The sequence below is a fragment of the Acanthisitta chloris genome, unplaced genomic scaffold (genome assembly GCF_000695815.1).
Source record: "Acanthisitta chloris isolate BGI_N310 unplaced genomic scaffold, ASM69581v1 scaffold41582, whole genome shotgun sequence".
Classification (NCBI taxonomy): domain Eukaryota; kingdom Metazoa; phylum Chordata; class Aves; order Passeriformes; family Acanthisittidae; genus Acanthisitta; species Acanthisitta chloris.
Window position 1 is genome coordinate 1 of NW_008662907.1, and position 20174 is coordinate 20174.

At 41.8% G+C, this 20174-nt stretch overlaps 1 protein-coding gene across 1 annotated transcript; it reads right to left on the minus strand.

The window, feature by feature from the left end:
- Positions 1-1498: 1498 nt before the first annotated feature.
- LOC103798504 (solute carrier family 22 member 15-like) lies at positions 1499-19971 on the minus strand (the record flags this gene model as incomplete). The annotated part of the gene is made up of 10 exons (XM_009070770.1): positions 1499-1666; positions 2175-2247; positions 6545-6653; positions 8727-8812; positions 11143-11283; positions 12765-12986; positions 15088-15217; positions 16740-16904; positions 17671-17803; positions 19825-19971. Coding segments are annotated over 10 exons (1374 nt in total), but the record flags the coding sequence as incomplete, so codon positions are not given.
- Positions 19972-20174: the final 203 nt, after the last annotated feature.

A 20174-nucleotide genomic window follows, 5' to 3' on the forward strand; every position in this document is an offset into this window, starting at 1 on the left:
CCTAAATTCTATGATTCTATGATTACAGTATTATTTTTCACTTTATGCATCTTTTCCTGAACAACAAAGATTTGCCTGCTCTCACAACAGAATCCATTTATTCTCCTTTCAGATCTCCTGCTCAGGTTTCTTACATTAGATATATGAGCCCAACAACCCATACAAGCCTTTGGTCTCTTCACACCATGAGGTATATTCTGCAATTTAGAGGCAAAAAACCTGTAGAGAAAATTAGCATACACAGGATGCTGCTCCTCTCTACAATTCCAGCTTGACAGAATATTTAAGGCCATCTAAATTTTAAATTATACACATCATTATTACAACATTATAGCTTCATCTGAAGACAGAAATTACATTTAGTAAAATAAATTAATACTTCACTTGAAGGAGCTGCAGAGGAGTCCAGACCTCCACAAAGCAGCTTTTGTAATGCACAGATTTGTCAGCTCTTTTCTCACAAGCTTTGATCTTCCATCTTCTCAATTTGCCTCCACATAAAGCTGTTCAACATGCTACAAACAGCATTATACATGAGTCATGAAATGTTTCCTGTCAGAGACACAGAGCAAGACTCTGCCCTTCAACTGTTACAGAACCTTCTCAGTGGAGGCTTCATTTCCCACCAGACAGGCTTCAAACTCAAATGTTGTCTTCTAACTGGTTTGCCTGTCGGAGAGAAGAGAAATAATTACTGTAAAACATTTTGCATGTCTCATTTTTCTTGCCCTATTTTATAGGCTAATATTAAATGTGAAAACCAGAATTCACTGGGTTTTTAAAAATGAAAAGTGAAATGATATATGAAAAGCTCAGAAGCTGTTCTCGGGGTTTTTCTCCATTTCAGCTGAATGCAGCTTTACTCTGCATTAGGTACAACAAGAAAGCAGAGTAGTCTGGGTAGTATGATTACACTGATTAAGTGCAATAATTACCAGATAATTAACAAGCAGGTACATCAGGAAAAAATGTAGGAAACCCCACATATTGTTTTACTTCTGCACTAAGCTTGCTTAGGTGTAAGCTAATAATTCCTCCCACAGAAATTCCCCCCCACCCTTCCCTTTCAAAACTCATTCTTCTGGGAAGCCATTCCCAAACTTAGGGGATACACTTCACACTTTTCTATTACCTACTGAATCAAACAGAACTGTCATTTCCCACTTCAGAAGTTTTATTTAGTGCACATCCACAGGAAAATGCTTTAAATGGCTTTAACCCAGAAGGCTAATGAGGGATAAAACACTTTCTCAGATACACATTAAGAGTAAATGATGTTCCACGACAAACATGACAAAAAAAGCACAATCTGATCTACGAAAAATAGGCTTGGCTGTTGCACTGTAAAAGCACAGGAATGTTGCTGAATGTAGGAGAAAGTTTTGAACACTTCATCCACAGGTTCATTAATGCACAACCTCACCAAAACACAGGCAGTTATGCCTTGCATAAGACAGAGGGGAAAATAACACAAAGTACAGGAAAGCAAAAAAATAAGTTACTCTGCCTCTACGTTTTGAAGCACTTGGTATCTGGGACTCTGGAGATCTTCGATGCTCTCAGCAATTGGCTTGTTTAGTGTTTCTGGCAGGAGGAGAGTCAGGAATCCTGCTGACAGTCCACTGATCCCAAACAGCACCAACGGTGCAGAAGGACTAAGAGATTTCTAAAATTAAAGATCCATAGTGAAAACTCAGCATTGTTTGCTGCTCTGAAAACACATGAACCAAAAAAATTTGGTCAAAACCAAGAGACTACAGCTTATCACTCCAGCAATTTGTGCAATTATCCATAAACTGGTAAAGCAAAGAAACCCAAAAAATGTCATTTCACAGAGACAGCTTCCTATGAAAACTCAGTTTAAATGCCTAGGAGAACTCAGATACTGAGTGAGCCTTAGCACTGCCAAATGCACTATATGACAATCACTTTCACTAACAGATGAAACAGTTCCAGAACACAGAACATCAGACTATTTCCAACACCAATAAAATACAAGGTACTTTTAAAAGTCTTTTTCATTAATTCTTGAAATTGAGTGAACACTATTTAGTTTTTCATAAAACCAATCTTTTCCCAAGTAATACAGGCATATGTTGTACCAAAATCAGCAAAGTGCTTTTATAAGAATTTAAGAAACCTGAGTTACATACAAACATTGAAAACAATCTTACCATGGATGGCACAAACGGAGCCAAAATGCCCCCAGATCTGCAAGACATGGTGCAGACACCAAGGCCAGCGTTTCTGTTTCAAACAAAGCATGAAAGGTTTGTACTTTCAGAATACACATCTGGACCATGCATGAACATGTGGTGACACTGTCAGGGCCAACATTTTTTATTTTTTTTAAGTTACCAGTAGTCTCTAATTTAAATCAAGTTTTTAAGCAGTTACTCCAAAGATTTTGCTCAACTGGCTGTAAGTAAGGTAAAATCACACCCTTTCAAGCCCTGACAAAACCACCCTACTGTGCAATCCTTCACAAAAGTTTGAACAAAGTTTTTCCAACCTGCCATATAGGGCAATTTAACTGGACATCCCTGTTCTGACTGGGGCAGGATCAAAACACGGCAGGACCTTCAGGCAGAAGATGCTGAATACTGTCCCCAGCTCAGGCCAAAGCAGGCTCAGGCAGCAGCCTCTCATCTGCCACCTCAATGTGCAGAGATGACAGGAGGCTTTAAAGCATCTGGCCAGATGTGTGACTACCAGGGATGCTGAATTCTGCGCTCCCTTCAATTTTCAGGCAAATTTAGAACAATGTCATCCAGACTGTAGCAAGCAAAGCACAGCTTCCAACAGCAAGATCCCTCCCAAGAAAGTTAAGAAGTCCTCAGTCTTTCATTTCCTGCTCAAATGCAGAAATCTTTCACCTCTGTATCACTCCTAAATACAGAGACTGACACTGGCACCAGTCATCAGTGAGACAGCAAGAACAAGCTCATGGTGGCTGTTCTCTGTCTCCTGATGCTTCTCACTCATTATCACCCTCAATCTCACTGCCGAGCTGAGCTCTTCCTGCCCACTCTTTGCCTCCTCCAAAGACAGGAAGGAAGTGACAGGATTTAAGATGACAAGCAGAGAGGTGACATGGTTCACATCACCCACCTGCACACCCCTTCCTAATGGCCTTTGCACAGGGGAAGGGAAACAGGCAATGGAAGGAGCTGATGAGAAGTCAGTGCAGTTTGGCTGTAGAATTTTGGTGTAAAACAAATAGATAAAGCAACCTCTTCTCTCATCAGGTCCTCTTGAGAAAAGGAGCATAGCAACCCATGCTTCCTCACATTGAGGCAACATTGACCCAAACCCAACAAGACAAGGCCAAGTAGCTCCCCTGTCAACAAAATCCCTGAAGAGGTGAGACACACCAGTCTGTGTGGACCATTCCTTCAGAAGCATCTCCTCACAGCCCCCAAGTGTGTCCATACCCAGGGGTTTGCTGACTTTTTGCTGCATGGAGGTAATAGGGCAAAGGTGATCCTAAATGCAAATTGTGCCACTGCAATTCCAATGCAAGTTGTTAAAATACTTTATGATAGTTTTAACTCAGAATTCAGCAGAGTTTGAGTTATACAGAACAACACCATGGTATCCAAGAGGAAAACCACACTATCAACCCATAAACTCTTCTTGAGGTGCTGCAGTGCCAATAGCTGAGCACCAACCATGTGTCATACCTTACTGCTCCAGTTTTACTCATTGGAGACCTCCTAAACTCGACTGACTGTGCATCCTCCTTCCACCCCATGGTGTGCAGTGCTGAGCTCATGCCAGCCAAAACAGCTCCACCAAGGTAAGCACATCAGTCTGGGACTTGGCTCAAACCAGGGAATCCTGCTGCTGCTGCTGCCTGGCAAATCCCACATGCCACATGGCACCAACAGATGCAAATACAAAAGGTTCTCTGCTGCTGGCACTGACAGCTCTGTGACTGCACTGCACTCACCAAGAACTGCTGTCCAGCAACAAGGATTACAGAGAGCTCCTTGGAAAGAGAGCCAAAGGGCAAGTATTTTAAAGAAGTACAAATTCAACTACCACCACTGACATTAAGTGAAAATACAGTAGTTTTCTTGCCGTGAAAATCATCAAAAAGCATAATAATTGCTGACAAAAAGCAAAAATGCTATCCTAGGCAGACAAATAGCCTCACTGACTTCACCCAAGACATACAAGGATGTCACCATTTTGCAACCATTTTCTCATAAAAGAAATCCACAAGTTTGTTTTTACATCTGTATCACTAGAGCTATGATTACACTTTGTTCCCAAAGACAACCTTCCTCTTTGTCCAAAACCCACGGCAGTGAAGTTTTCTATTTTCAACCTTTGTGTTCCCCGGAAGGTATTTTAATGACCCATCAAAAAGGAAAAAAGCCCAAAGCACAAACACTCCCCAGCTTGCAGCACTTCCCTGTTCCTAGGATGAGGTGCATTTGCCACTGCTGCATGTACCAGTTACCTTCAAATATATGCCTAACAGTCATCATGCATAAGACATTAAGTAGGTTTAAATAAGGAGCAGCAATACTGAAGACATTTAATTTTTCTGCAAAACATCCAACTGGGGAAAAAAACCCCAAACAACAAAATAGCAGTTATCCAATGTCCTCTGCCTTTGAATGCACAAGTCTCATCCCATGGCATGCCAGAGCCAGGCCAGGAGCAGCACAAAGCTCTGCAGACACCACGAGATGGTGCTGGTGTCTTGCTTAAACTTTAACACTCTCCCATCACCAACTCTTGCAGAAACTACAATATTTGCAATTAAAAGTACCAGCACCTTCCAGCTCTTCAGCAGGCACTCCCAGTATGGGCCCACTCATTCCCAGTCACCTCCAGGATCGTTCAGATCACTCCCAGGAGCGTTCCAATATCCCAGTCACTACCAGTATCCTATCACTATGATCACAGCATCATTCCAATTGTTCCCAGTCACTCCCAGTAGCTTCCAATCACTCCCAGCATGCTCACAGCATTACCCCTGTCATTTCCAGTATGAGCCCAGTCAATCCCAGTATGATCCTAGTCACTCCCAGTAGGATCCCAGTTGCCCAGCTGCGAGGTTCCAGTTATTCCCAGTCACCCCAATTATGGTTTCAGTCAGTCCCAGGATGAACCCAGGCACTCCCAGGCACTCCCAACAGAACCCCAGTCATTCCCAGTCTCTCCCAGTATAATGCAGCCGGCCTCAGCATGCTCCCAGTCACTCACAGTAGCTCCAAGATGCTTCCAGCAACATCCCTCTTGCTCACAGCCATTCCCAGGTCACCCTCAGCGTGTTCCCAGTTGCTCCCACTATGAGCCCAGTCACACCCAGAATGCTCCAGTGATGCCCAGCTGCTTCCAGCAGGATCTCACTTTCTCACAGTCACTCCCAGTCACCCTCAGTGTGCTCCCAGAATGATCCCAATAGGATCCAACAGATCTAAATCTGTGCCAAGGATCACCATCTCAGTACCTAGAGACAGTCACTCCCCCTCCATCCTCACTAGGGTTACTGCAAAAGCTGCACTCACAGCTCTCATGCCTCCATGATACAGGGCAATTTGTGAACATCACTAGGAAAAAACCAAAAAAAAGCCCCCAAAAAAGCAAGTCCAAGGAGTCACTTTCTAAACAAAAAACTCCCCAAAAATCCAAAACAAACAAACCAAAACAAAACCCCCCAAAAACTCCAAAACCTTATGCCAGAAGTCCTCAATGTCATGGACTCAAGGGATTTGTGTCACCATCCCCACTACACCAGCCAGCACACCTTTGTACTCCCCATCAGCTTTTCCACTTGCCCACTCTCCCTAAAGTGGGCCCAATTTTTCCAGTAGATTTGCAGTTACTATTCTTCATCAGCTTGTGCAATATGGTTCAAATTCTGAACTTAGAGCACCATTTGGAAAATCATGCGGAACCAAGATGGGGGTGAAAAGAACAAGATTGTGTATCATATTTTCCTATCTCAACAGGAGAGTAACCTCACAGACAGTTGGTAAGAACTGTGAAACATAAATTAAGGTTTTAGCCCACTTGTTCATGAATGGTGTAAATCAAATCACTGTCATACAGATACTATTAAAATAAGTGGTATCATGAATATTTAAATAAGCCACAAAGACATGGAAAAGCACTTGTTTTCCAGCAGGCAAACAAATCTAATCCTATGAGTGATGTAAGTTTACACAAAGACTGTAAATAGTCCTCACTGCACAGTCTACATTTATAACTAAGTTAGCACACAATTCCAACACAACATTACGTTTGGGTTTGCACCCTGTGTTTTACTCCCAAAAATCAACAGAAATGAGAAATGGTGCACCTAGCACTGCAGCACAAGAAGTCTGTTTTCATGGTTTTCTTCTGGATCCAGACCCAGAGCAAGGTGTCCCAAACAGCCTGGCAAAGTGCATTGGTGCAACACATGTGACTACCAGGAGAAGTCCTTTCGAGCCCCTAATTACAGACAGCTACTAAAGCAACACCAGCAATCAGTGTCACTGCACATGAACAACATTTCAGTTATCCAGAAGCTCTGCTAAATTACCTCAGTACTGTTGGGTACAGCTCAGATGTATAAATATACAGGATATTGAAAGCAGCACTGACCATCATTTTTCCACACAGAGCTAATGAAGTGGAACCAAGGAGGAGACCTTTAGGGAAAAATAAAACAAGCTGTAAGCATAAACAGCCTCTTTTCTTACTCTTTTTCTACACAAATATCCAACCCTCTTTAAGAGACAAACACAAACCCAATGTTTAATCCATACCTTTTTCACCTACAAGCACAAAAGCAGCATTGCAGCTTTTCCCAACCACTGTAGGGTCTTAAGCTAGCTAAGAACAGGTAGATAAAACTGTATTTAGGACAAAGAAAATCTGACCCTTATTGTTTTCTTGTATGTATAAAACTATCTCAAGTCTAAATGGAAGGGCTAACACTTCCAGCTCTGCAGACAGAACATCTTACCAGGTAACTGTGTCTTTAGATAAGCACAGACAACATAACTTCCTTGACTCATTTATGGAACTGTTGATTGACCTCAACAGTTCCTTTGCTGCCAAGGACAGGCTGTTGGGACAGCTCTGTAATTGGAAACAACAAATGCCAACGCAGCCCAGTTTACTGACAGACAGAGTTTAGCTGGCTAAACTGAGGTGTGTGTCTTTTAAAGTCCCAAAGAAACCTGGCTTTAATGTGACTTTGGTTATGTTTGCACCATCTGATTTAATAAAGAGATAACATTTTTAGCAGGAAAAATAATGAATGCTCTGATTTGCTGCATTTCAGGTTCTCTTCCTCAGCACTGAGTTCAGCATGTTCCAGTTTGGATCAAATGATATTCAGGAGGTAATGGGAAAGTCTGACAGCTTCTCAATTACTTTTTCTTTTAGTTTTGCCCTTTGTATTTTCAGTCCAATTCATCTGATCAAGTCAGATTCTGTTTCAACTGAAGAAGAAATTCATCTGTATGTAAACTGAGATCCAGAACCTTGATTTGATTTCTTCAAGTGTGATGTGGTTTTTGCAGTTATTTCTATAATTCATGCAAAACAGATACAACATTTTCATCCAAGTCCACCTTTTGTTCAGGAAGAACTGGAATATTACATACACTTGCCAGATGGAAAGGTGTGAACCTGGTCCTCCTGGCCCTGCTGGGTGCAGTCAGAAAGCTGGGACAGCCACTTTTATTCACTAAGCAAACTTGAGGCAATGGAGACATTCATAATTCTCAACTGTGTTTTAAAACTTGCTGTTCCTCTCCCAGGAAGAATATAAATTGAACACTGCATATCCATGTATTAGCAATGTAGCATCAGTGCACATGGGAAATATTGGGTTTACTATCAAAACAGAACAAAGTCTGTCTAGATGGAGAAATTATGACTCGGATGCTTTGGATTTAAAGTGCACTGTTACTGAGACTATCTGTACTTTTGGGCCTTTGCAAATAATTAAGAAATATTTAAGTGTGGCAGGTGTGGAGATGAGCTGGTGATTTTCTTTTATAGAATGAACTGGGTTGGAAAAGACCTTCAAGATCATCAAGTCCAACCCTACTGTGGTCACTAGACCATGGCACTAAGTGCCACATCCAGTCTCAGCTTGAAAACCTCCAGGGATGGTGAATCCACCACCTCCCTGGGCAGCACATTCCAATGCCTGAGCACTCTCTCTGTAAAAAATCTCTTCCTAATATCTAACTTAAGCCTTCCCTGGCAGAGCTTGAGCCTGTGCCCTTCAGTATCCTGTATACTTCAGGATACTCCACTGTTACCACAAACTGTCCTCACAACTGCATAACACAGCAAGACACAGCTGAGACTGACAGAGGCAGCAAGTTTCTTGCCATCTCTAGGGCTTCCATACTGCAATTCCCATTTTCATCTCAATTTTCAAGTACAAAATTATTTTTTGTAAAGCTTTTAGTGACTTGAATGCAGTGTCAGTTCTTGAGACAGAATGTGAGAGCTCCAGCTGGCCTTCAAAGAGTAAAGGGCTTACAGTCAGACAAACTTAGTCAATTAACAGGGTCAAATTATGCCTGCAAGAAGTTAAAAGAAATCTAGGCAAGACTCTGACCAGCCCTGAAAAGAGAGCAGGGTATGAACTGATAGGCCTTTAGGCCCTCATGTACTCAGTCACCAAATATCCATTAAGTTGCTTTGTCAGCTTCTATCCAAACTAACAAACTTCTACTTGAGCAGCAGCACATACTTACCAGCATTCATTGGTAAAAGCATGGTAAACATGCAGGCAAATCCTGCAAGTATCAGAAAACATGCCATAGTTTTACGTCTTCCAGACCTAGAAGGAAAAGAGCACCCAGGTAAAGATGGAAACAAAGTCCTTCAGTGTTTTCAGTTTGTCTGTAAAAGAGCTAAGTACTAAAGTACACAGTGGCATGAGAACAGTTATAAATCTATTGTACCTTGCTAAGTGTTCAAATCTTGTATTACTTCCCTAGGTCTGTGCATTGAAATCCTCCCACAAAGGCTTTCCTATTTCTAGCTCACTTCTCACTTTTAAGCTACGGAATTTGTAGCCTTGAGAAGAACTCACCTACTTGAGCAACAAGAACGTGGACTTTTCTGTTCTCCCAACTGAGCAAGGCAATGGGCCCTGTCACTAAACAACTACTGCAGTGCATACACACAAAAACCAAATTAAGTGCTCAAGAAAACGTGGTTTTAGTGCTTCATAATCTGTATTGTAATCTGTATGTATCAAAAGGAGTGTGGGCAGCAGGTCAAAAGAGCTGATTCTTCCCCTCTGCTCTCTTGAGACCCACCTGGAACACTGCACACAGTTCTGGTGTCCTCAACATCAGAAGGACATGGAACTATAGGAGCAGGTCCAGAGGAGACCACAAAGTTGCTAAGAGGACTGGAGCATCTCCCTATGAGGACAGGCTGAGGGAGTTGAGGCTGTTCAGCCTGGAGAAGAGAAGACTGTGTGGAGACCTCAGAGCAACTTTTCAATATCTGAAGGGCCTACAAGGAGCTGGAGAGGGACTCTGTGTTAGGAACTGCAGTGACAGGACAAAGGGCAATGGATTCAAACTGAAGGAGGGGAAGTCTAGGCTGGATGTCAGAATGAGGTTTTTCCCTGTGAGGGTGGTGAGACACTGTCCCAGGTTGCCCAGGGATGTGGTGGCTGCCCCAACCCTGGCAGTGTTCAAGGCCAGGCTGGATGAGCCTTGAGCAACCTGATCTAGTGAGGAGGTGTCCCTGCCAATGTCAGGTAGTTGGGACTAGATGAACTGTAAGGTCATTCCAACACCTAAATTCTACGATTTCTCTTTTATAACTTGGCATAAATATGTGCAGTTATGCCATACTGTAAAATGTCTTGTATGCTGTTTTGTCTGACAGGATACACACAGAAATCAGCAAAGGTTATTTCTGCTGCCTGGTGCTTTAAAACCAAAGAGACAGAAAATCACCAGCTCATCTCCACATCTGCCAGAGTTAAATATTTCTTAATTATTTGCAAAGGACCCAAAGTACAGATATTCCCAGTAACAGTTCCCAGGCAGGTAGAAATACTACACATGCTTGCTACTTATGAACTGTCACAGCTACTTCTAACCACTACCCCATACTAGTATAACTAGAGTTTATCTATAACAAACACACAACACTTGTTTTTAAAATATCAAATATTTTTGCAACAAGCAAGTTATACTTTCAGGATATTGCTCACTACAGCTGAATGAAAACAGAGCAGCTGGCTTGTCACATTCTATTTTGCATCACAGCACCTAAAACTACACATATCCTTACTCCAGGAAACCAATGCTTGAAAATTACAATTAGTTTGACAAATTACAAGGAAATAAAATGGACTTGTGCAGTTTGTGATTTAAATGCATGTCTGACTCAGGTTTCCTGGGCTTGAGGTGAAGATTGGCTGCTTGTTTTCCTTTGTAGCTTGACCAAGCTGGCAGTTTTTTACTGCCCAAAACACCCCAAAGGTGATGTCCTTATCTGACTGAAGAAAATGGGATTTTTGTCACTGACCTCTGAGACCAAAGTATCATTGCAAAGACAGTGGAAGTGAAGATTACATGAAACCCTGAAGAACTCTGGGCTGTCAGACTGACTGGCCTCTGGAAAAACGTGCCTACAGAAAGGCCTCTGAATACACTGAAAAGAGTGCAAATACACAGACAGGGATCACCCATGCTCTAATGCGAGTTCAACAGCTCTCACTTCAGAGCTCTCTTTGAAAAGTTTAAGTAAAAATGAGTAATGGTGAAAACTGCTTTAAACTGCAGCTGTTAGGCACAACAAAACCAAGTTATTCTGCATAAAATATCTAAGAGAAAGATAGAACCTAGAGGTAGTTAAAATAACTAAGCTATTACCTTTTTTTCCAAAACAACCAAACTTTTTAATCAGTGAAAAGCTTATCTCTGGAGTAATGCAAGGTATGAACAAAACTAAAAACCAGAAGAGGTAGAAAATCTGTCTCTCATTTCTGTGTCAAGTACAGAAACCCCTGGAGCAGAGTGAATCCCCAAAGAACCAACACTGTTTAGAAAAACAGTGAAGTATCTTACCCAGAAAAGTGTTAATACTTTTCTAAGCTATCTACAAATATCTGCAGAGAACTAGGAAGTAAGTTTTTCTTACCAGGATTTCTCAATAAAAAACATGCAGAGAGGAAACGCTGGAACTTCTACAAGACCAGAAAGAGCCACATTTAAATACAGATTTCCTCTTAATTCACCAGCATTTAAAGTTAGTCCATAGTACACAAAGCTGCAGACATACCTAGAAATAACCAGACAAGCCATATTATTAGCAGAACTAGTCTTTAGGCCTAAAAAAGCATTTTAAAGATAACTTATGCCAAGTTAATGATTAGCTATACTGAGTTACACGGTAGGGAGAAAACTCTTGGTTCCCCTGGGAAAGGAAACAAGGCAAAGATTAACTTATTAGAGTAACTTACTGAAAAAAAAATCAAGTGCTCTTCTAGATGCACAGTGTAACCTTCAGAATTTACTATTAGCTTAGCTTTTTTCCTAGGTTGATTCACAAATCCAGTAAGCTTAGCTGCAAGCAGCTGCTGCTTACCTGCTGCACAGCAATCCTTTGTGACCACACTCCAAGAGTTCTGTGCCATGGCTTAACATGGTTTCAGACAGCAACACAGTGTTGTGACCTCTCTTTCCAGAAAGTAAGAACATCTTTGTGTAGTTTGCCACCACTGTAATTACCTAGATTTACCTACCAGCAATTTAAGAGATGCTTCTGGAAAGGTTCTCCTTAGCAGATGTTCCTGCTGCTTCTCCCATGTCCTGCACATCTCTGCTTAGCACACACACCAAACTACCGATTTTTACCATCTACATCCTGACAGTCATCTCAAATGACACCGAACTTTAAAAGGAGAACTTGTTCTTGGCATTTTGGAAAAGGGCTGCCCCTCCAACAGATTTTAGCTCAAGCCAATGTCCAACAGCTGCTGCTAGAACAACCAACCCAACAGCCTCCCCCAACAGGGGCTCCCCCTGCATTGCTGCTAATTGCTCTCAGAACATATCACATCCTCCCACAGGATGATGTTTTTGTCTTTTCTTTCCCAAGTTGTACCACTTTTCAGGACAGAACCTAATATAAATCTATGCAATCTGTATTTTATCCTGCTCACAACTTTCCTCCACTGAACCTATGTAACATAATTTCGGGCCTTAATACATAATAACATAATTTCTCCTTAATCCAGATCTCTACAGTAGCCTAATCCACGTAGTCCTTTTCTTCCCAAGACTGGTTCAAACACACATTCTCTCAGTAATTTCTGCTTCTCATTTCCCTCAAGGTAAACATTATGTTCTCAGCAGATTATTTGTCAGTAGGTTTTGAGGGAGTTTTTAAGTAACACAGGTTGCCCAGGGATGTGGTGGCTGCCCCAACCCTGGCAGCACTCAAGGCCCGGCTGGATGAGCCTTGAGCAACCTGATCTAGTGAGGAGGTGTCCCTGCCCAGGGCAGGGGTTGGGACTAGATGGTCTGTAAGCTCCATTCCAACCCTTAAATTCTATGAACACACTGAAAATAAAACACTAACAGCAACAATAATGAAACGCCAACCTTACAATACATAATTTCAGATGATTATTCTCTGCCATCAACTGACAAATTTATGATTTATTTTTTAAGGACATAATTCTTAAGAGAAAAGGCTGAAAAATTTCATCACTTCCCCATGTCTGACTCATTCCCAGCACCTCAGCTGTTATCACCTACCAGATGTACATGAGAAGGATGGTTCGCCACCGCAGGACCGGGTGTGTCACTAAATTTAGAACACCAGGTGCTGATTCATTCTTTCTCAAAGTTCCTGCACTTGGTTTTAATTTTAGATTTAATCTCTCTTTTCCATTACCAAGGGCAATATATTGCAACACATCTTCAGCTTCTGCCGTTCTCCCTTGGGAATACAGCCACCGTGGAGATTCTGGGAGCATACTAAAAGGAGAGAACAGACAATCAGCAAGGACAAGTTCATTCCCATGAAGACAGGGCTAAGGTCAATCTTTCCATTTTGAAAAAAGTACCAAAATTGAGAGCAAAACATTCTATTTGCTCTGTTCTGCATATTCAGTTCCAGCTAGCCCAGTGATAATTCAGCTAACCTTACAGAAGGAGCATTGGAGATGCCTGACAAAGCATTCAGTCATGTTAGATGGATTTCCATCTAAGTCTTGACTTCTGCTGAACTGACTTCTTAAGCAATGCTACACCAGCACAGCCCAGGAAGCATCTCAAACCTCCATTATCGGAGCAGCCCAGGCAAAACTTTATTTTCACAAAGCTCATGTCAAGCTTCTCCATTATGGGAAGGGCTCTGAGTTGAAGTGGACAGAAAAGAAAAGAAACCTTTATTGGTGAACTGTCAGGCTCCAGTACCAGCTCATCACAGCTGACATGAGTTTTAAATCTCTTACTCCCATGTATAATCAGAATCTCCTTGCTTACCACAACTTCAGTTCATGATTCATGGCTTTTTTCCCCTCTTGCTGTTTTCATACAAGCCATAAAATAAGGAACGGAATATTTTTAAGTGAACCTTTACTTTCTCTGATACTCTTGATACCCTTAACAGAGATATACATCCTACAACCAAACTCAACTTCCACTACTTCAGAGGATCCCAGTATTTTTAGAGTTTGTGGGGAAATAATTTTACACCACCAGAAACAGAACACTATAGAGGAAAATGTATCATACAGAACTTCTTGCTGCCCACAGGCTTTGTTTTCCTTGACTACAGGAAGAGAGGTGGTTTGGTTTTTTTAGTGTATTCTTTAACAGAACTTATTTCAAGAGTACCTAAAAAATAACAGAAATCAGAAGGGCTTTGCTCTGTGCTAGATATTCCTTGTACTAATGTGCAGATAACCTACTACACTAATCCTTCTATTTCCTCTACAGCTTTAACCAGTGATCAGTAGTGTAACAAGGCATATGACTTGGTATATCAAAGCAACATTTTCTAAGAACACAGGCTAGACAAAGCTAACACTTGATTCCTTAAATCCTGATGCATTTTATAACCATTATTATGAAAATGTCAGTCCAAGAATTCTGAATAGGAGACCCAAGCACAACAGTGCTGGAAAGAGATACAAGGAATCTCAAGGAACATCAACTTCCAGGCTGGTGAAGGGACTGGAGCACAAGTGCCATGAGGAGAGGCTGAGGGAGCTGGGGGTGTTCAGCCTGGAGAAGAGGAGGCTCAGGGGAGACCTTCTCACCCTCTGCAACTCCCTGACAGGAGGTTGGAGTCAGGTGGGGGTTGGTCTCTGCTCCCAGGCAACCAGCAGCAGGACAAGAGGGCACAGACTCAAGCTCTGCCAGGGGAGGGTTAGGTTGGATCTTAGGAAGAGATTTTTTATAGAGGGAGTGCTCAGGCATTGCAATGTGCTGCCCAGGAAGGTGGTGGATTCACTGCTTCTGGAGGTTTTCAGGAAGAGACTGGATGTAACCACGGTAGGGTTGGACCTGACAATCTTGGAGGTCTTTTCCAACCCAGCTGACTCTGTGATTCTATGATTCAATAGCAAGTAAGATACACAGCTTATCACGCTAAAAAGGCAATTCCAAGTTCTCACTTATTTCCTTTTGTATGCATGTGTCTCATGGAAATAAACTCTAAAATCCCTCTAGGATGACTTCCAGAACTCCTCAAGCACTGAAGTTCTGTTTTGGCAGAAGGCAATGTTCCTGGCAGAGGCTCCAGCTCACAATCTCTGGCAGGGTTTCCCCTCCCCAAGCAGATTTGTGATGGAGTTTTTATTGGACAGCTTGCACACAGCTGCTCTATGCAGCACTGTCCACCACAACTGCCACAACATGCAGGAGCACAGGCCTGTCTACCAGGTAACCCTGACTTTCTGCTTCACTTAACACCCTTCTTCCTTCACAATATGATTTTTCTCTTGCTTGGTTCATAAAACCTTACAGAAAAGTGTCATCCTCACCTATAGCACTTACTCAAATGATGACAAGTAAATGTTAATTTTTTGCATATTTTTTCTTATTATTATATTGCATCTGAACCACTTACAAAGAAAGGAGGAGGAAGAAGACTCCTGGAGTATTGGATAGGAAGGCAAGGTAGCGCCACTCTCTGACACAGTAACCCAGCAAAGCATAAACAGCAATGCCAACTGCAAAGGTCAAGTTAGTTAACGAACCTGAAAACACAAAACCAAACCAGTGACTACAGAGACCATTGGCAAAACAAAACAATTTCTTAAGCAGAAGCCTGAAATTCCTAGCCCATGATATACCCACATAAAATAGTATTTTATGAGCTATCTTTGCAGCACTTGTGAACCAGCTACCTTAAAGATATTATGCAATCCCAATGAAGAACAGCTTTGTGTAGTGTATGGGAGGGTTGGGGGGGGTTTTTTTCCCCTTTCAAAATTAAAAAGAGGGATATCGGAGAGAGCAAGAAATTAGCAGAAACCTACAGACTAAAAAGCAAACCTGAGGCCAAGAAGTGGAAGCATTGAGAGCAAGTGATTTATTTAGGGTAATCCCGAATAGAAGGGGCAGGCTAGAGCAGAAACTGAAATAGATTATGCAAGTGCAAGGACTGAGCTCAGTACAAGACCAGCTGCCAATCCAGAGGTTTATTACAGTAGATTTCTGATTTAAAAAAAGCATGAATAAAGATGTTTAAAAGATAGGGTCAACTGGAACTCTAAAAGCCTTAAACTCTCTGCAGCCTAACAGGATATCCTGTGCAAAGCCAAACACTCTCAGCTATTGCCCACAAAACCCAGCTCACGGCCAACAGCAGAACAGCTGCTGGATGCAGCTCCCTCTCCTCAGCCCCTCCTTCTCAAGCACCGAGCAGAATAAAGCACCTAGGGCAATAAGCAGCAGGAAACGAGCTGTCTCTTCCATCCACCAGGAAGCTGGCCCTAAAGGGAAAGGGCTGGGAACAGGAGAGAGACACAACAGGGCAAGGGAGAAGGAAGGGTGGGAGAAAGGGAAAGCATAAGTCAGAGAAGTCAACTCAGGAGAAGAGGAAAACTTGGTACTTTAAAAAAAGGGAAAGGTGATAACTAAGCCACAACTTTCTCATACACCCCCAGGAGTCCAAAGGAAAAATAAGAGAAGCAACTGAATAAAGGAGGGAGAAACATATGCTTACAGCTGCAGCAAATCAGCATTTGGATTATATTTTTCCCCCACGTTGTGCTTGCCAGAAAAGCACTGCAGCCTGAGCTACTCCAGCTTTGCAACTGTCTGACATGCAAGTGTTAAACTTCTTTTACATCTTGGCAATTGCATACATAAAAGGACATTTAAAAATACTGGATGCACACTCAGCAGTGGAAAAAACCACTATCCAGGCACTAACTCATTTTGTGGTGCAGAGAAACTTCCAAGAATACCTTCCCAAGGCACCACACAGGATCTGCCAAAACATGTATTATCTTTATAATGCAAGCCAGTGCACAAATTGAGACATTTTAGGAATTAATGCACCAATTTTAAAACCTGAGGTTTGCTACTTATCAAACAAACTATCATCTTCCTTATTCAGGCACCTTTCCCACAGAAATTAAAACCTGGGTCAATCACATCAAACTTATCTGATTGATGCTACAACTGACTCAACCTGGTACAAACACAGAATGTAAGTTATTGATGGAACAAGAGTTGCCACAGTAACAATGATTAAATATTCCCAAATCCCACCTGTAAATGACCAAAATGATTTTCCTACATATTCTTGCGTTAGGACAAAAGACACAAGAGCCATTCCACCATTCACAATTCCAACCAAAAAACGTGAAACTGCAAATACGTCATAACTTGGAGCTAAGGCTGTGACATACCCAAAAATGACATCAAAAAACAGACCTGCAGAGACAGAATAAAATGTGATTAGTACTTATGCTACAGAGCTTGAACTCCAAAGAAGAGCAGGGACCACAGTCAGCTACTGACTGTCCTCAGTACTCTGCAGTGCTCCCCTCTAATCTCTCACATTTGGCTTTCTGAAATCACACCACATGAAAATGGAAATCACTTTCAAGTCACACACTTGAGGGCTGCAACACCAAAGATGACATTTCCTTGGGACACTCTTCTCATTAAATAAGACCTTCGGGTGGCAAACACAGCTGGGAAACACAACACAGAACAGGAGTAACTCACTTTAAAGATGTTTAGGTAAATCATTCTCCTCCAAACCCTTCAAAAAAAGGCAGATTATTTTTCTATTGGGAACAGTATTGTTAGGCAATGTGTAAAAACACTGTGCTCCTATAGTGATAGCCATGGCAAAACCAGGTTCTTGAAGCCTTGAGCAACCTGATCTAGTGAGGAGGTGTCCCTGCCCAGGGCAGGGCTTGGGACTAGATGATCTGCAAGGTCCATTCCAACCCCTAAATTCTGTGATTCTTTTTCACTTCCCACAGATATTCCATGACCTCTGTGCTGCTCAGCACGCTCACACCAACCAATTTCAGTGCTGCTCTGCTGCGAGTGGAACAGTTACACAGATCACTGACAGCACAGGTGACCCACGAGCAGCCTCCAGGTAGGGAGGCCCAGGGGCAGGAAAGAAAAAGAGGTTATGTTATCCACACAGAATGCTTAAGAAAACCCTTTTAACAAATCTTACCCGAGATATACACTGGTTTCCTACCCAGTTTATCTGACAAAGGGCCAAATGTGATATTTCCAAGAAGCAATCCAGCAAAAAATAGGGATGATGCAAGGCTTACTTTGTAGGATTCTTGTCCAATTAGGTACCACTGCCAAAAAAAAAAAAAGAACAAATACCACATCCTTATCAAAAGTATGAAAACCAAGTTGCTGCCTTCTTGCCTTTTCCCACTTCTTGGTTTATATTCCATTGAAGTTGGATTCAAAGTTCAACAGGTAAGCCAACAGTAGTGACATTTTCTCTTCCCTAACAGACTCTAACACCTCTCCCTCAGGAAATTTAACTGTAATACATTAAGATCTTTCAACTTGGTAAGTGCAATTAGTTGCACTCCAATTCCCAAGCTTTAGCAAGGCAACTTATCTTACATTATTAAAACAAGGAAAGCCAGAAGTGTTAACAGCTTAAGCCATTTCAACACTGAACCAACATAGCTATTTCAATGAACAGGTATTAAATGCCTTTGTTAACAAGAATAATGTACATTCACTACTGCAGAACTGAGAGGGTTAATGCTGTGCAGCTGCTTCCTGAACCATGAGTGATCCCTGGTGCCCTTCCTCACCACACACACACTGAACTCTTGAAGAGAACCAGGAAAGGATTATGGAAAAGGATTAAGGAAAAATGTCCTTGTTTTATGAAAATGCTAAGAAGTACTTATTGACTACTCATTGGCATTTCAGCATCTTATTGAGCACATGATCTGTGCGTAACATAACTTGAACTTGTTAAGTATTTTTCAAAATTCACTGTGGCTTTCCAACAAAAACATTGCCAGTTTTGCCATTACCAAAACAGACATCATCACAGCTCTTTAGATCCACATGGCAGTTTTATTTAGTTACTAGACCACTAAGATACAGCAAAATGCTGGCCAGTATCTAGAAATTCCATGAAAAGACTACTAACAATATTGGTTTTAAAAGATCTTAATATAATGTTACCAAAATGCATGTTAACATATATTTATTTGGATGAATCTTGAGAATTACCACCTATTTTGGAAACAGGGACACTGACTTCTACATTTAAAAACACAGGGTTAGTTAAAATTTAATGATTTCTAACAGTAAATTAAGCACTGCCCTATATCAGGCATCCTGCTGAGAGTTTGAAACTCAAGAGTGATCTTGGAAAACAGGCCAGTCAAAAAAACCTGTTTCTGACAGAGGATATGATTCAATATTGCATCATTCCTTCTTGTGTCCAATCGCTGTATTTCTCCAAGACAAACAACACACAGTTACAGCTGGGGTAACAGCAAGGAAACAAAATTTGGCACAAGCTACACCAAGTGCTAACCTGGTTTTTGTAAGAGTTTGCCGACAACTGGACCAGGAATTCCACCAGCAGAAGTCTGAGAGTTCACACTACCACCCAAGCCACCTACACAGCCTTTTTTTCTGGCACTGGCAACAATGCTTGGGTCACTTGTGCTTGCCTGAATGATTCCAGCCCAGGGACTAGGAAAAAGCAAGCACATCCACTGGCCTGGAATTCACAAGGTATGAGGATGAAGGGTCAAAGCTTCTGTCCCACTCAGCAAACTCCAGTCTGTTCAACCTCCCACTCTTACCACATGTGAAAATACCCAGATGTGCAGTGCATGAGTTTCACTTTCATACTAGTTTTAACCTTTCAGGAGCAACTTCTGTGAGAAATTACTGCAATGCGTGGCAAAGCTTACATGCACAGCAGATTGTGCAGACACAACAAATTGAACAGTTTTTTGGTACAAAACAGATGTTAGGACCAGTTCACCCTAAATTCTAGAGTTACAGACTGCAATTAAATGATCATTCTTCATTAATAATGGCTTTCTAAAACAGCTGAAGGTAAAACTGAAAATAAAATAAATAACATACAGTTCAACCTCAACTAATAAGCGTTAGATTTACACTAGGAAAGCTACACTAAGAATTCAATCATACACTTTCAGATTTAAAAATAAAATGAAAGAGCCAGACAGACAGATTCCAAGAATTTTTAGGAGCATAAGCAAAACATTACACTAAGCCCTGCTTGGCTTTTCCAAGCACCACGTCCTGCACCAGTGACACAAACGCACGAAGAGCAGCACTGACTGTGCAGGACAGAAGTACTTGCCTCAGTCACAACAGATGTGAAGTTGCTGGCAAAATGGACATGCTTGGAAAGCTCAGCTCTGCTCGCTGGAATTCCTTCTTGGTCTATGTGGTACTCAGGCACAGCTCCCACAAGGACAATAAGCATCGACTGACAAGCCACATACACCTTTGAAATAAAGCACAATCATTTACCCTGAACAAGCCCAACACACCTGATGGAATACTGCAAGCTTCTCAGTCAACTAGCAATTTCCCACTGCCCAGCATCCCAAAGAAAACACAGTCTACTGTGTCCAAATCCCCAGATGTGACCACAGAGGCCACTGGAAGCAGGGAGTACCACTCCAGAGACACTGGTGTGCTTCCAAC